Consider the following 17,397-nt stretch of genomic DNA (forward strand, 5'->3'; position numbering starts at 1 on the left):
CGTTAACTGTGTTGGCATACAATGGAGTAAGCAGATTAGAGAGTGAAAGTGAATTGAGGCAAACATACTTATATTTAAGAAACATTTGTAAAATATTCATGTTTCCTTGAGACAAGGTGTGGCTAGACAAGGAATATGTAAAGAGTGTGAAAAGTGGTTAGAGTTTCCTGTGGAATCAGCAGGATAAAATTACAATATGGTATACTTCAATTTTTGCTTTAATACATCAGTAGTATTTGGTACACTGTTTAAGATTTTTACCACTCTGAACGATTTCATTATTTTTTCCTGGATTTTTTTTTTTTTTTTTTTTTTTTTGGAACTCTAATTGAGGTCCTGCTACCTCACCATAAGTCTGCCAACTTGTTTTTGCCCTTTTCTGGTCATACTGTGATTGAAAAGATCTGGTTATCCCAATAGAGGCTTTTTTCCTTGTATAGTCTTCCTTGACTTCTTCATATAAATCAAAGTTCTCCTTTCACACGCCTTCTTAAAAATCATAGTTTGCATTTACCCGTGAAATACTCTAATGGGACATAAATTAAATGAGAAAAATTTGTGTGACATACTACTAAGAGAGAGAAAGAAACATCAAAACATAGTTGAAATGAAGATATGTGAATAATAACTTAAAGGTCCTGGATGTTAAAGATGTGTTGACTTGCAAATTTTTTGAAAGAGGGTATAGCAATAACTTTATTGAAAATGAAAATACGCAAAACCGTAATAACTACTCTGTTTCATCGCAAAAATCACATAGTTATTTCCTCTGCAAGCTGTAAATAAAAGGAATCAAAGTATGTAAGTGTGTGTATAAGTGAAAGTTAAAGATTGATTTCACTTTTAAAGCAAAGGGGAAGTAGAAATAATCAGGTTAATTAGCAAATAGGAAAGATTCCTCTGATGGCCTAAGCTTGAAAGAAGCAGCTACCAACACTTTTTAATTAGAAATGAAAATTAAGATATTTATCCATTTTTTTCAGATGGCTTAAAAAGGATGTATTTGCTGATTACGAAACTGAATTTATGGTTGGGATTCATCAAATCTATTTTACGATCTCAAAGAAGCTTTCCATTTGCACAAAAATGCTTCTATAAGCTATTTTGTAATGCTGCTGTTTCACTCCTGTGCTTCCATGTTCCTAACTTATTAATGTGCAGAAATCCAACATAAGATCTATTTGAAGTATTTTTGGAAATGCATAGTAATTATTTATGGGGTGAGTTATAATCATGAATTACTAACCATGAACTAATTAAATCTTAACACCTTGGTACTACAGTACCCTGGGAAGATCGTACATATTGTTATTGTATCGCACATACTTTTGTTAGAGAAGAAAAGACATTCTTGTCAATATTTTTAGAATTGCTCAAAATCAAATTAGGGTTTGGGTTTGTTTATCTCTCTCTCTCTCTCTAAACCTGAATTGACACAGTAGTTCTACAGTGTTTTGTTTTGTTTTTTCCAAAAACATCTCAAGCAGTAGCACCTTTTACAGTACTAATGAACAACTTCTAAAAACAAATTATTCTTTCTCTAATAGGAGATGATTGTCGATTAGTTTGGAGTTGATTTTAGACAACCCAGGAACTATTTTTCCTTTCCCTTTTGGTCTCTATAATGCAGAAAGTCAATCTTTAAAGTTTTTAATGTCATTTTTTAAAGTAAGCACACCAGTCAATCGATTTGAACATGTGTGGGGGAAAAAGCTGAAGATATTACCTAAAATTAAGTCTATGGGTTCTATATGAATATTAATAATTCTCTTATATGTTTATCTCCATTACCATGAAAAGTTTCACCATACCAACTAAGTTAATATTTAAAAAAAATTTTAAAAACACTAAATTTTAAGGATCTTTTATCAATATGTTGACACTTTTAGGTTAATGGGGACTTACAAAATATAGATCATAAACTACACTTTTAATTTAGAGTCTTTGTGAATTTGTTTGACAAGAAGTTAAGGGTATTTTCATTATCTGCATTTGATTAATGCAATTTCCTGATTATTTTCATTTCAACATAATTGCTCTCACGCAAATTCTTTTTTGTCATTATGATTATTTTAGCATAGCAATTTATTATTCAACTATAGTATTTTTAACTTTATTAACAGAATGGAACCAGAGGGATACTCAAAAAACTTGAAGGAAATCAAATCTATTTCTCCTTCACAAAATTTAGATTTCTTTATAAGTATTATCAATTAGGAACATGGGCTGTGCAACAATCCAACAGTCTGTGACTCAGCTAAACATGAAGTCTGTTAGCTAGTGTCCTGATAAAGAACCATGGGAAATAGACCTCAAAAGGAAAAAAAAAATCTCGAGTAAAATATTATGAAAATATTATTTTACTAGGAAATAATTATTGGTTTGTTTCATTGGCATAACTTTTACTTGCAGCTATCCAAATAATGTGCTATGTATGTACAGTATATCTGTTTGATGAAAATTTACTTTATAGAAAGTCAGATAAACACATCAGAAATATGCAGATGAGTAGGTCATGAATGGCACAGGGAGGTAAAACATAGTCAACCAAAGGTAGCAAAAAAAAAAAAAAGAAAAAAATGTAAGGTTATTAATTTATGAATAGCTAAACAAGGGAAATACATGGGGGACAAAAATCAAGTTCAGGAATTCAACCCTTGGTAGTGTAAAATGGACTAAATGAATACATGTTAGATATACACAAATTTCTATTGAAATGTATACATAATTACTTCCTTTAGCTACTGTTTTGTTTTATTATAGTCACATAAAACTTGGGGGAACAATCTCTTTCTGTAAAAGTCTTTGGGATCTTAAGTCTTTCTGAAAGCACATCAATTATGATGTATTCAAATTCAAAAATCTCATCCTTTCATCTTGATGCAAGAGCTTGGTAGTAACTGACAGTACGAAATGGCCTTCTGCACCAGTTTATGTATTCAAGTGATTTTCTTCAGCTTGGTCTACGTAAAGCTGGGGAGGCTACCTGTTTCAAATTTCCATGTAATGAAACATAAAAGATAATGGGCAGGGAGGTAGCGATATCTGAAAATCAGAATCGGCAGCATCAGCAAGCTGAGTTGAGGTAGTTTCCCCATTGTTCTGTGAAACTAGCTTCTTACTGACAGAGCTGCTGTCATATAGATCTCTGTTGAACTGCCAAAACAAGCGTAAGTGCTCATAATCCACAGACCAACATCTGTGTTTCTGAGGTTACCTTAAACTTGTCCAAAAAGGATTCGTTCATTACCAAATGTATTCTGTGCAACAGATAGGCTAACCACCTGTCAGGTGCTAATATTGCCATAGTGTGGTATGAGAAAACCTAATTACCATTAAAGCTTGAGGTTTTCCTGCAACTTAAAAAAACATCTGGAGACTTAAAAAATACTCATGTTAAGTAACCAAAAAGGAATGATGCATAAGATATTCTGAGCTGATATTAAGGTTATGATGTACTCTGGCCCAGCACAGAATTTTTTTTGTCATATATTTTTAAACTATATATAGATTACTGACTATTGTGTAAACTACTGCTTCTCATCTTAAGAAATTAATTTGTAGATGGGTGGTGTTTAGATTTGGGGGGAAAAAAGGAAAAGAAAAGAAATCACCAAAATATCACATGCTACAAGAGAAATTATAATTTGGCAAATTCATTCTGGGTTTGCTCTAAAAGGGACTCCATGCTTAGACACCGCTGGTAAAGGTTCGTCAGTAACTGGAGATCTAGAAAATTTCTTTGAAAGGACTTTTTTCATATATGGGACAAGAAAAATTAGCATAAAAATATCTTATGTTATCTTTATAAAATGGATATTCACTTTGCCATTATCCTGGCATTTTTTTTTTTTTAGCCAATTGAGTGACTTTAAATTTCTAACATCGAAATGGGACTTGTAAGGAAAGAAAATACATGATCTACCCCTCCTCCAATTCAATACTTAAATCTCCGATTGAAGCTGGTTTTTATAGTAGGCATAGTGACTCCAGCTGGCTTATAAAATAAGCACATAGTAACATATATTAACCTGCCTGAAAGTAAGTTATACATCTTATTTCATCCAACATAAATATGCCCATTCCATTTCTCTGGTTTACTCTGTCTGCAAAAATGGTATAATTTTGTGCTTAGGTTATCCGTCTAGGCAGATTTGATTTCTTTTGCATGGCTCATTTGGGCCATAGAGGATTAGCAAAGTATATATAATGAAAACAGAAGGAAAGACGAGAAAAATAAAGAGTAATTAATCATATAGTACATACATCAAAACAATATCTTCTAAATCTCAATCAGTTGTTTATTGGTTGGCAAACAAGTTTCACTTTTACAACAAATATTAGTAATGAGGTCATCCAACTTTGAGACCATACAAAATGGATCATAAATTTAAAAAAAATTATATGTGCTGCTAATTTACCTCTTGTATTCCTACATTACTTAAAATCCTGTCAAATAAATAAATTTTCCTGTTAATAAACAGAAGAGTTTAAAAAAAATCACTTCAAAATAACTTGACCTTTCGATTCTTACTACAAGGGAGTGAATTTCCTTTAAAAATTGGTAGTGCAGGTGCCCACTTGGGGATCAGACTGAGCATTCAGCACTTTAACGCCTATGGGATACCTTTTTTTTTTTTTTTTTCACATGCAGAAGCCCCACTAGTTCTATTGACACCTCTTGACTTCTAGAATCATAGCTACTGTCTTGGTGATGAACTGCTTGCCAAATATGCTTTGCATTACAACAGATGTGCACTGTAAACATAAAAGTTCGTCCTGCTCTAGTTTGCAAAAATGCTCTTGGAAATACTCTGACTGAATAAAGATATATAGTGAGGGAAGGAAGTCTAATTTTATTTATTTTATTTTTTTTTTGTAAAAAATAATTTGTATTACTAGAAAATGATTCTTATAAAGTGATAGCTTCATTTATTTATTTATTTATTTTTTTGCCAGGTGAAATTTTAAAGGAAAAAAAAAGCAATAAAAAAAGAAGGAAAAAGGAAGATAGAAAGAAAGAAGAAAGAAAAAAGAAAAAGAGAAAAAAGGAAAAGAAAATGAAGGAAGAAAGAAAAGAAAGAAGAAAGGAAGGAAACTTTGCTCTCTTACTGGTAGACAAACTTGCAAGACCAGCACGAAAGAAAAAGAAAGTATCTCTTTTTTTCCACTACATTAACAGGACTCAAATTCTGGAGGAACAGAAAGCTGACTATATGTGCAATGCTAGTATCTGTACATTACATAGAAATTGTTCAATGTTTTTCTGCCATTAGTTTTATCATCAGTTAATACAGCAAATCATAAAATATGCATTTAGCATATAATTCTAGAATTCCCCTCCATTTCATTATTTTGTTGTTTTATTTTGTATTCCACAGCTATTCCCGCTGTGGTGAATTCAGGTTGTGAGTGACTAAAAACCACTATGTGATACAGTTTTGCTTTGTTTTATGTCTGTTTGTGCAGCACTCCAATCTAGATGCAGCGTTGTTACTAATTTCAAACAACCATTCCGGCCTTTTAAAAATCAGGTCCTTGTTATTATAGTAACAGAGCATCAGAGACGTTATAACAAACACAACAGAATTCAACAAGGCCACAATGAGTGCCATTTTCTTCATATCTCGTTCATTAACATAATGAAGTCTCCATCTGAGGGGGAAAGACAGGAAAGGAGAGGGCACAGGGGAATTTCAGCAGTTATCTTTCTCCCCTGGGCTGACCTAAAAATCCCAGTTTAAAAAAAAAAAAAAAGAAAAGTCTGAAAGTTTGTGTTCGTCTTTCGAGAACAGCATAACGATTTAGGAGTACACACATTATTACCACTGCTTATATCAACTCAGAACAGTCAACCAGGTGTTAGCCGTTTTGTTGGTTTAAATTTCTGTGTCATCTTCTATAGACTAGTGACCAAATGAGCTGGTCCTTTTGAACTGCCCGCCGGAGGGGTCCCATCTTTGTTTGGAGGAACTATAAATCCATCACTGCTACCGCGCCCTAGCTGGTAGTAGGTGTGCAGCTGATGGACGTGGTTTCTGGAGCCTAGGTTTGGCATGCTTTTGTAGTAAACATCTTCGGCATCACCACATTTGGCCGGTGGGGGTTCGGTCTGGGTGCTGGTGGTAACGCTCTCTGTGGCAGGCACACCAGCCAGTGCCGGCATGCTGGTATACAGAGAGTCCCTGTGGGGTGACTGGAGATCTTCTGTGTGCTCGTTGGTTAGCAAAGGGAAAAAGCTCTCACTGTGGTCTTGGGGGAGCCGCCTTCTGGTGTAATGGTGTGGCTGGTGGTTCTCTGCGGAGTAAACTCTTGGGGGAAGCAAAGGAGCATCAGATTCCTCATGAATGAGTTCCAGGCCCAAACTCTCCTCATGGTTGAAGGAGGTGGCGTCATCCAGGACGATAGCATCATCTTCACTCCCGCTGCCGAGGTTATTCACCAGCTTGTTCATCAGATTCCTGTTCTGTTCACTGGAGCGCTCGTGGTTGTTCAGGTAAGACGGGATATAGTTGGAAGTGAGTTCCTTCAGAATCTTTTTCTCTAGGGCGGTCTCATTGTGGTTATAGCCACGGTCTATGATTTGCACACAGTTGCTCAGGTATTCACCACTGGCAATGCTGTAACTATTGCCATGGTTACCATTCAGTGGTAGAGTATCCATGACACTTGTATCCCTGGCATTGTTCAGAAGCCCCTCTGAAAAAGATTACAGAACACTATGACATTTACATCCAGTTGGCCATAGAACACACACACAGACACAAAAGCAAAAACATCTGACTATGAGGTATGTATAAATTGCTAGCATGTTTAATTAAGTATAAAATGTTTGGAAATAAACAAAAAATACTAGTAAATCTGTATGTACATATCTATATATACACTTGGACAACTGATATAAAGCCTATAAATGGAAAAGTATCTAAAATAAATCTTTAAAATAATAATTTTTAAAAACCAATGAATTTGCCATTTCCACACAAACATTGCCTGATACTATCTGAAGCATATTTGGTTATAACTTAGAAAAAAATAACACAAAATTTTAGTGTAATCATTTGTAGCTTTCAATTTATACACATCAAAGTCAATTCAATAATTCATTACCTTTAATTTTACATGTCTTAACATTAAAATAGGTATAATACTAACATAATTCATGTGTGGTGCTTGGAATATGCTATGAATATGTCAAAAGTAAAAGAATCAAGCACTTTCTAACAATTTGATACGTAATTTTGTAAGAATCAAATTAATTCCTACACACAAAACCACAAAAGGATTATGTTAAATTTGTCAGAATGATGTAGTCATGAAATAATGCTTAGTCAAATAAACGGCACATCAAAATAATTTGCACATAGGAACTTTCAAAACAAAAATATTTGGATTTACTTTCTAATTTTTTTTCTACGTATAAACCCATTAGTGCTTGTTTGGGGTCAGTAGGTAATACTACAAGAGAACGTGTAAAGACACAGGGCTCTGATTCCTAAAAACATAGTGTCAGTATTAAAGATTCCATGCCATAATGAGTGATGACTTTGTGTGCATATATTAAATTTTGAGTTTAAAGGAGATTAAATATTTTATTCTGGGAAGAAATAGTTTTAGTGAAATAAAATTTAACCACATGCTTCTTCAAGGGTTTTGCATTCTCTTGAATAAACAGAAATCCAAGAATCTATAATAGTTTCAAAAGCAGTTCAAATGCAACCACGAAAGAAAATAAAACACAAACATTTAACCAATACTCATAAATAAGAAAGGATATTTCTTTACAGAACAATTAATTGAAAAATTCTATTAAACTTCTCAATACACTGCTAACTTGTGAAAATACAGCATTCATTCTATATCTGTGATGCAGGTATGATTATCAAAACTGAACTAGTTCATTGCTGGTTTAAATAAAGTGTCCCAAATATATCAATTTGTATACGGACTTCTGATGCATACTCTGTACTCAAGTAACAGTTTCCAAAAACAGGAATGCATGAAATATTTCATTAAAAAGCAGCCATCACAGACATAGGGTGAAGCGATTTATTTTCATGTTATAAGATACCTTGTAGACAAATCCACAATGTTAAGAAAAATAAAAGTAAATGCTCTTTAAAGGGCTGTATGTGATGGGTGACTGCTGCTGTGAGGCCGCTATGGTATGCTGGATGGTTATGGCTCAGTGACTGATGCATTGAAACGTGTGTATTATTTCTGTTGTCAATGCATTAGGTACAGGTTGGAAACAGCCAGAGTAAAATAAAGTGGGAATGCTGCATGTGACATACATTTTATGATGGAATGTACTAATAAAAATTAAAAGTTTATGCATTACTTAGCAAAAATAAATGCTTAATTTAAAAACAATTTAACTCACACAAACATTACATGAGACTTAACAACTATGTTGATCATGTGACACAATAAAAGAATCAGACAACAAAAGCGTCTAATCTCTATTAACATAAATTTATATAAGTCGATTCATAGGCTTTTTAGTTTTTAAATTGTGAGATGAACTGTTTTTAATAACTACATCATCTATATGTGATGCAATAAAAGTGAACTAAAAAAAATTACATTTGATATGCAATGTTTAGCTTTACTCCCATACTTGTCTCTCTGTAGGGCTCTAAACGACAGCATGAAGAAAAGGAAAGAAAAAACAACAAGTAAGCTTACAGCGACAGTAGAAGAAACATGAGTAAAAAGCAAATTGATGATATGCAGAAAAAAGAGTCAAAGGAAATAATTTCCACTGCCCCAAAATTCATGAGTCTGTGTTACATGGTTTATCATAATTAAAAATACTGAAATGTTAGTCAGAAAATAAGAAACCCCCCTTAACACATGCTAATAAAATGAGTCTTTAATAAGCGTTTGTACAGTTTAGAAATGTCCAACAAAACACATTTATTTTAAAGTTAAGATTATCACACCAACCAAGGAGAGTAAAGATTTGAGTGCAAGCCATGACGATTCCCACAACTATATTTCAATATTGCGTATATTTATGTGTATGTATGTTTGAACATACCTGCTTCTAAGGAATGTTATTTAACTTTAAAATTTTTTCAGTAAAATTATAAATAAAATCTTCAGCTTGTATACATAGAAAAAAACCCACAGTTGTAGGTTTCCATAGTTGCGTGTTTTTTCCTCTATGTATCTTTTGTCTTCATGTAAAAAGGTTATCTTTCCCCACTGTACCTATACAAATGCTTCTTATCATTTGTGAATAATACTGATCAGAACTGTCATTTCTGGAACTCTTATTCAAAAGTTGTATAACTATGGAGAAAAAAAAGGTTAAATCCAACCATTATTCAGTATCAAGACAACGTGAGGGGAAGAAAAATACCACCATCAATATCAGGTTTTCTTCCGAATTGTTGCACAATCGTTTGCAATCAAACATTTTTAGAGTTGATCCTTTAAAAAACAATCCTAGCAAAATTATTTTAAAAAAAACACTCATATTTTAATCAGGTCATAAAGGACGGCTCTTGCTGAATTTGTTTACAGGAAGGTTAAATCATCACAAAAATAAAAACCAGGAAGCTCACTGGGCTAGCTCATCGCAGGAGATTCCAACTAGTTATTAGTTAACCACTGCTTTAGAGATATGGTTTTTGCACTTAAAAGTTAATTTACTTCTTAGAAAAGACCAACAATGTTTCAAAGTGGAGAGGAAAGTTCTTTTAAAGTTTCCAAATAACTTTAGAAAAATAATTTGAATTGAAGAGCCAAACCAGTATAGTAACAGATGGGTATCGTTTGTAAGCTCAAAATGGCTCCTTCCCTAAATGACAGAATTTTAGAACTGGAAAGTCCATGAGAGATAACTGAAGTTCAACCCCTGCTTTTCAGGGATGAAGAAACTGCAGCCAAGACAGGCTGAGCCTTATCTAACCCCACCCTGCTAATAGTGGCAGGACTGAGATCAGAAAGAAAATCTCATAGATTTCCTCTGTGCACTACTACCATCTACGTCCTCTTCACATCTGCCTTAGGCTTTGAAGCCATAACGGAATATTTATTTATATATTTTATAATATAATCTTGTATTCTTACCGACTATAATGCCTTCTTTTATATCCTGTCCTAAGGATATGTCTTTCTTTAAGTTGGAGAAGAGAATTAAATTATTACTTTAAAATGTAAATTATTTTGTAAAACCATGACTTCTTTCTATTTTATGTCTTGTTGATAGGTTAATCTATAGGGAGATTTATTTTACAAAAATTGAATTCTCCAGCACTGACAAGAAGAGGATGATCCAGAAATAACTATGCATGGAGTTTTAAATATTTCCACAGATAGAGTCTGAATCTAATATAATAAAAGCATATTACTCATCTTTACTCTGAACTCTATATGCTTCAGTAACTCTATAAACACATCTCTACATATTTTAAATAAAGGCATTACAAACAAATATGGATACTTTAAATCTGAATAGTTTAAATCTGAATGCTTCTTTGCTTGGATGGCATTGGTGAAACTGAATTAGAAAACCCACAAAACAGAACCAAGTGGTAATTCAACATAAACCACTCCAGTACATACCGAGCCACCTATATTTCATGTAAGATTTCCCCTTGCCAGTAAGAATATTAAGTGCATTCATCTGAAAGCATAAGATTAGTAGCAATACGACAATCACTAAGATTTATTTTTGGTTAGAGGTAAAAGAATTATTTCAGGCACTATCATAGTTTAACATCTTAAAAAAAATCTTAAAACATAAAACAGTTAAACAATTTCACTTCAGATTCTGAAAAACACAAACTTTATCTACTTTTTTTTAAAGAAAAGTCAATGGAATTTATTTAACTTACTGACAAACACAATAAATCCATTCAGAAGAATTCTTTGTGTATTTATTGATGATCTTAAGAGCAATGTTCAGTAATAAATTTCACAGAAATAAAACTTTATACCTCAATGGTATTATTTTAAATTTTGCATCAGAGAATTTCACTTTGATAGTGTTTATAGTAGTGTTCCACCCTTAGAAAAATCCCCTAATTTATGATACCGGTAAAAATAAAATAAGACAAGAAGGCAGATACTGAATTAGGGAAAACATATAGATCAATAATTATTATTTTTTCATTACATAAAACATTAGAAATTATATCTGAATAGCCCAAAAAGCTGAACAGAAGGTTATCTAAATTTTTACTTATTTTATAACAATATTAAATAAGTAAATCAATTTTTACGGTTTTTCTAACAACTCTTTGCATAAAGTGAATAATGCAGAATAGATTTAATTTGCAGATATGATGCAAATCTTCACTTAACATTATTGAAAACTTACTAATACGTCAGCACATTGTAAAATGTTTATAATGACACAATTATCTGTCACTTCGCCTAATGAAAAAAAAAACAACATAAGCATTCCTAAGGTCTGCTAAATTGTTGTGGCAAGCCACATTTGTTGTGTTGTGAAATGTACATTTCACTGAGTGCCACAACGAAATAGGGACATTTTAAGGAGAGACAATTTAGAAGGGGAACAATTTAGAAGGGGAACCATGAAGAAGGACCCAGAAACTATCTCATATTGATGGCACTGAGTTAATCTTACTAGGGAAATGGAGGACCAAAAGAAGCCAGGTGAGTTGCTTTCGAAGTATTTAAAAGGATTGACACAGAGAGCAGAAGAATACTTTGCTCTTCTTTGCTCTAGAGGGCAAATCAAAGCGTCCTAGCCAGAGGCAGATTTCGGCTCAGCGGAAGAAAAAAAAAAATGGAACAAATGGAGCATTTCAGCAATTGAATGTATGAAATCCTGAGGTGAGAAGGGTCCCATTAGAGGAGATTGGCACAGGCTGACAAAATATCAGCAATGTGGTGAAGAGGATTCATGAGCTCCATTCCTTCTTTTGATTCTAAGAGTCTGTGATTCTTAGATAGGCCTTATGAAACTTGATAAAACAAAAGTTCCCTTAATTACTTCATCTTACTGAGAAACAGTCTGACCATATTCCTGAAGTCACTTCTGTATTACTGACTTCACTATTTTTGAAATGATTTAAAATCATCCTATGTATTTGGCAAGGTGTCACCTAGGAAACTCAGAAGGTTTTAGACACCCAATGGCAGTGCTGTAACAAACACACTTTTACGGAATGGCCATTCACACCAAGTTTTACACACTTGCCACCCTAATATTTTACCTCTGACTGAGAAGGAAAAGAAAACGCAAAGATTCCTACAGAGAATAACAGGAATTTTATTCGAAATTGCCTGGGAAAGCTAAATACTGCTAATTTATGGCATCCAGCCTCAAAGAACCACTTCAGCCTCTTTGTTATGGTGAATTTTCCTTCGAATATAATATTACGCAATTGGATCCCTAACTAAGACTTTTCTTTCAGGAAACTTTTATTTGAATAGCTCTTTTCTGTGGTCTCTCGCATATGATATGAATATTTTTAATTTCTTGTGCTCCAATACATTTTTTATTCTTAGAAAAGATAAGCCATGTCCAAACGCTTATAATAGAAGTGGTTTTAAAGAGATTTATGCTTATTTGTTTGAGGTGCAATTAAATTTGTATATCATTTTAAGCTGGAGGATATTCAGAAGAACCATATCCCAAAGCCTTGTTTTTCGCACATCGCCACAGCAGACAAAAAATCTTGACGTTCCTGAGCCGGCTCACGCTGGCCATGGCACGCAAGTGCAGAACCCGATGTGCTATGTTCAGTTCAGTGGCGAACTGAACGGCTCTTTTCTCCACGGCTTAGTTCAACGTAATTTTCCATGGAGTTGACCTAAGGGCTTTCACCAGTACCGATGCCTTGCGCCTAGAGTGTGCTTCATGGCATAATAACGTTAAGATTATTTCCTTGGTCTTATGAATTAAGACTCTTGAATCAAGTCTTTCCTTTATCTTACTTACCTTAGGCAAATATCTCATTTCTCAAAATAAATACATAGGTATTTAATATAGAAATCAATCAACAACAAGAAAAGCACTGACACAACACATTACATTTTATAACATTACAGAGAAACAGACACAGATTGGTGAATCAAGCATTTGTGTACCAGAGGAAGGAATCCATTTGTTACTGAGGAAAACCTAAGGAAAATGGAAAACAAAAGCACCAAGAGGGTTGGAAGGCGAAAGGAGTCTGTGTGTCTGCTTCCAAAACAAAGAAAAGGTAGGTGGAAGGAAAGAAAAATAGAATGTGGCCATGAAAGCTACATAAAATGGGACTCTCACTTGAAAAAATTAAGATAAACTCCAGCACACCTTGTGTGTTGTACATGCTGACAGAAGGGTTGTTACAGACCGCCGGTTCCCCAAGCAATGTATTATAGGGATTGTTAGTACCATGCGGACGAAGCAGAGCATTGCTTATAAGATGATTAGCCATGGCTCCTGGAGCAGCCCCATAGAAAGACAGAGAAAAAAAAAAAGGTCAATCAGGCAAATGTGTTTGAAAAAAAGAAAGGAAACATTTAGAATGACAACAGTTGATATAGTCCTGATTACAGGCAGGCAGCTAATTAGACTCAAAAATATATGCCACTAAAGCACACATGTTTCCGATAATGCACATATCCAAGAGTCGATGGGAAAGAAAATGGTTTACATGTTGATTAAGCCACATTTAGGGTGTTCTCTTTCCCAAAGTATAAGCAAGAATATACTCCCATGCTTGCTAAAAATAAAAAAAAAAATTAAAAAAGCAAAATATAGTCTTCCATACAAACAAAACAAAACAAAAGCTGGAAAAAAATTAAAACACAGAAAGAAAAGCCAAAATAAACAAAATATTCCCTCATTCATTGAAACCATTGGGTTGTTCTCAGTGAAAACAAAAAAAGAATAAAAGGCAACATTTACGATAAAACACATTTGGAGAGCAGTTGTTGACACAACAGAAGAATTTGACATTTCTTAAAATTCTATGAAAAAGAATTCCTTAAGTTGAAATAAAATAAAATATAATCACTCTTATTAGTACACCATAGTAAGCATACTAATTAGGTGAATTTACAGATCTGATAAAATAATCAAATAGATATTATTTTAAAATCTTTAAAAAATATATTCGCTCCATAATATCCAGCACATACATAATTCCATTTTCCATTTTCCAACTGGTTGTTTGAATTTTGGCACAGCAAAGTCACAAAGTTAAATTATTTCATCTCTTTGTAAATAGATGTACTTAGTTCCTAACATATCATCAGTATGAGTTGCAACCTCCCATCTTCCAAAACTGCTTAACCAAAAAAAGTGAAAGATCAGAGGAACAGTTTTATTAAATATAACTAGGCCACGTATAAAATGAATGCAGAATGCATGTTTATGTTAGATGAGGAAAGGGAAATGCAAATTGTATGGGGACAGTCAGGTTGAACACAAGTATATGGTTACTTCAATATATATATTAGAGAATGAAAATACGATCTATAGATGAGGAGAAAATATTTGCCAACAAATGTACAAATATTTGCAATTCAACAAAAGACTAGTATCTGGAATATAGAAAGAACTCTCAAAAGTCAACAGTAAAACAACAACAATAAAAAAACCTCAAAAAGGAACACAAACAAAAAAAAAAACCCAATCCAATTAGAAAATGGGCCAAAGACATAAACAGACATTTCATAGCAGAGGATATACAGGTGACAAGCCCATAAGAAGAATTGCTATTAGCTATTAGGGAAATACAGATTAAAACAACAATATGATATCACTATATGCTGAAAATTTCACTGGTGACAACATTAAATGCTGGCAAGGGTGACTGGATCATTCGTACTTTGCTGGGGGAATTTAAAATAGTATAGCTATTCTGGAAAACAGTCTGGCAGTTACTTATAAAACAAACCATGCAGTTGTTACCATACCACCCAGCAATTGTACTCTTGGACATTCATCCCAGATGAAATGGAAATTTATGTTCACATAAAAACCTATGCATGGATGTTCATGCAGCTTTATTTATAATAGTCCATAATGGGAAACAGCCCAGATATCCTTCAACTGGTGAATGTTTAAACAATCTGTGGCCCATCCTTACAATGGAATACTATTCAGCAATAAAAAGGAACAATTATTGATACATGTAACAAACTGCATGAATCTTTGGATCATAATAGAGAGTAAAAAAAGACAATCCAAAACCTTAAATACTAAATGAGTCCATAGATATATATATATGGAAATGTATATATATATATGGAAATATATATATATATAAATAACATTCTTGAAATGACAAATTACAGACACGGAGAAAAGATTAGTGCTTGACAGAGTTAAAGATGCAAGGGGGAGGGAAATGGATATGGTCATATTGTGACAAACGGTCAACATGAGGCTTCCTTGTGGTTATGGAGCTAGTCTGTGTCTTGACTATGGTGCTATAACACAGCCCATTCTTGTGATAGAATTGCACTGAACTAAACACACACACACACACAAATACAATTAAATATAAGTAATGTTGAAGACATCTGAATAAGATTGCTAGATATTGGTCAATATTCTGGCACTGATTTTGTAGTACAGTAGTATAGTTTTACAAGATATTATTGAGAAACACTGGGCACAAGGTACACAATCTCTTCATTATTTCATATAACTGTAAGTGGATCTATGATTATCTCAAAATTATAAGTAATGTATATTGAATGAATGAAACAAAAATGTTTAGTTACTTATAGAAATGTAAAAAAAAAAATGAGAAGAAAAAACTTGGCCAGGGTAGTTTTTATTATTTTCAAAATCATAGCTCTTTGTGATACAGTAAATTATCAATCAAATAATACATATTTTACCTTGTTATTTATTTTTTAAGGAAGCTCTATGCCCAATGGGGGGCTTGAACTGACAACCCCGAGATCAAGAATTGCATGGTCTACTGATTGAGCCAACCAGGCGCCCCAAATAACACATACTTTAACCTCAAAAATGGGTAAGTGAACACCTGTAGATTTACACGACAATATAACTTGTCAGATCTCTACAGCTGGAAGGTTTCGGTTCTTATAGGAAATAAGCCATGTGTTTGTATTCTATACTTCCTGTGAAGAACTAACACAGGACTAGCACAGAATTTTTCACTTATTAAATGCTCAACGAGTATTTGCTGAAATTGTACAACATATACATTTAAATGGTTTTAACACAGTGAGATGGCAGATCTTCCATTTATCATACAATGGGTCAATCAGGCTATTACTTTCCATCGATAAATTAAATATATAGAATACTAGCAAGAAAAACTACAAAGAGTTGGCTACAGTGCCTTTCAGATAAGAAATGGAATACTGCAAATTTTAAACATGTGTATCATTGATGTTACACAAATTTAAGATTTTTAGAGACTAGATTGGGTCCACCGAACATTTTTAAAAAGCAAATTACTTGTAAATTGTACTTGCTACCTAATATTTATTATTGTAGCTTCTTTCAAGTAAAAAGGAAAGTTAGTCTTCAATACAAATAATTACTTTCTAAAATTACTCTAAGAATTTCAATAGAAAATGAAAGGTGTAAACAGCTTAAAATGAACGAGGGTAGAAACCTTAAAAATATAAAACTGCTCAAAATCACCACGTTCCTTCACAGGTCAAATAAGGGTTAGACCTTTATGGCTGGGGCTTATATCTGTATTTCTATAATCTTCCTTCATTACTACATATGACTTAATTTGAACTAATTAAAAAACAACTAAGATGCAACGATTTCATGCTACTCCCCCACCTCTTGCTTCAAATGGATTACAAAAGAAAATATTCCTTGTCTCTCTCTCTATATTTTTTCTACACCAGTGTAAAAGAATATACTCTTTAGGTGCTTTAAGAAAGAAAATAGGTGAATTGGGAGGAATCCAACATAAGTAAAAAGCAGGTAACTCAATATTTTTTTTCCTGTTTATCATTGTTTATAAAAAATTAAAAATATAAGGACAAAAAATTTAATCATAGAAAAATGGAGTTCTGTAATTGAATTGTAATGAAGCTATCAAAATTCTGACAGAAAAATCCATCTGGCTATAGCTTTCCCAGCATAAAGTTCTATTTCAGTTTTTCAAAGTATTTTCTAGTTTTTGAATGTACTTGAAGATGCCCTTATTAATCAAACTACTAATGTAGGAAGACCGAGTTTTTAAATCAATTCCCGCTAATCTGGAAAGGCCAGCAACAATCACAGAAATGCCATTGGTATACAGCCATGCTGTGACACAGTGTTGACTAAATGGAACATTCAGTCCCAGCCACATGGCTTTGGTAGGTGGCTTCCTCAAATCTAGGCGCAATCTAGATCAGATACTGATCTATAGCCTAATAAGTGACATGCAGTCATAATTAGAGACACCCTGCCTTTAAATCTACAACCACACAAAC

General features: G+C 33.3%; 1 protein-coding gene across 15 annotated transcripts in view; it reads right to left on the reverse strand.

Annotated features, from left to right (window-relative positions):
• Positions 1 to 4,280: 4,280 nt before the first annotated feature.
• Positions 4,281 to 17,397, reverse strand: part of ADGRL3 (adhesion G protein-coupled receptor L3) — an 815,688-nt gene continuing 802,571 nt past the window's right edge. For 5 of the 15 annotated variants that reach the window (XM_034671746.1, XM_034671747.1, XM_034671744.1 and 2 more), the window contains 3 exons: positions 13,283 to 13,411; positions 8,621 to 8,638; positions 4,281 to 6,699 (listed from right to left, as the gene is read on the reverse strand). In XM_034671746.1, the coding sequence (XP_034527637.1) occupies positions 5,900 to 6,699; positions 8,621 to 8,638; positions 13,283 to 13,411 (947 nt within the window). In that variant the 3' untranslated portion in view covers positions 4,281 to 5,899. Of the gene's footprint in view, positions 6,700 to 8,586; positions 8,639 to 13,282; positions 13,412 to 17,397 lie in introns of all 15 variants that reach the window. The other 10 variants (XM_019801792.2, XM_019801793.2, XM_019801788.2 and 7 more) reach the window with 4 other exon arrangements.

The sequence above is a fragment of the Ailuropoda melanoleuca genome, chromosome 11 (genome assembly GCF_002007445.2).
Source record: "Ailuropoda melanoleuca isolate Jingjing chromosome 11, ASM200744v2, whole genome shotgun sequence".
In the NCBI taxonomy this organism is placed as follows: Eukaryota; Metazoa; Chordata; class Mammalia; order Carnivora; family Ursidae; genus Ailuropoda; species Ailuropoda melanoleuca.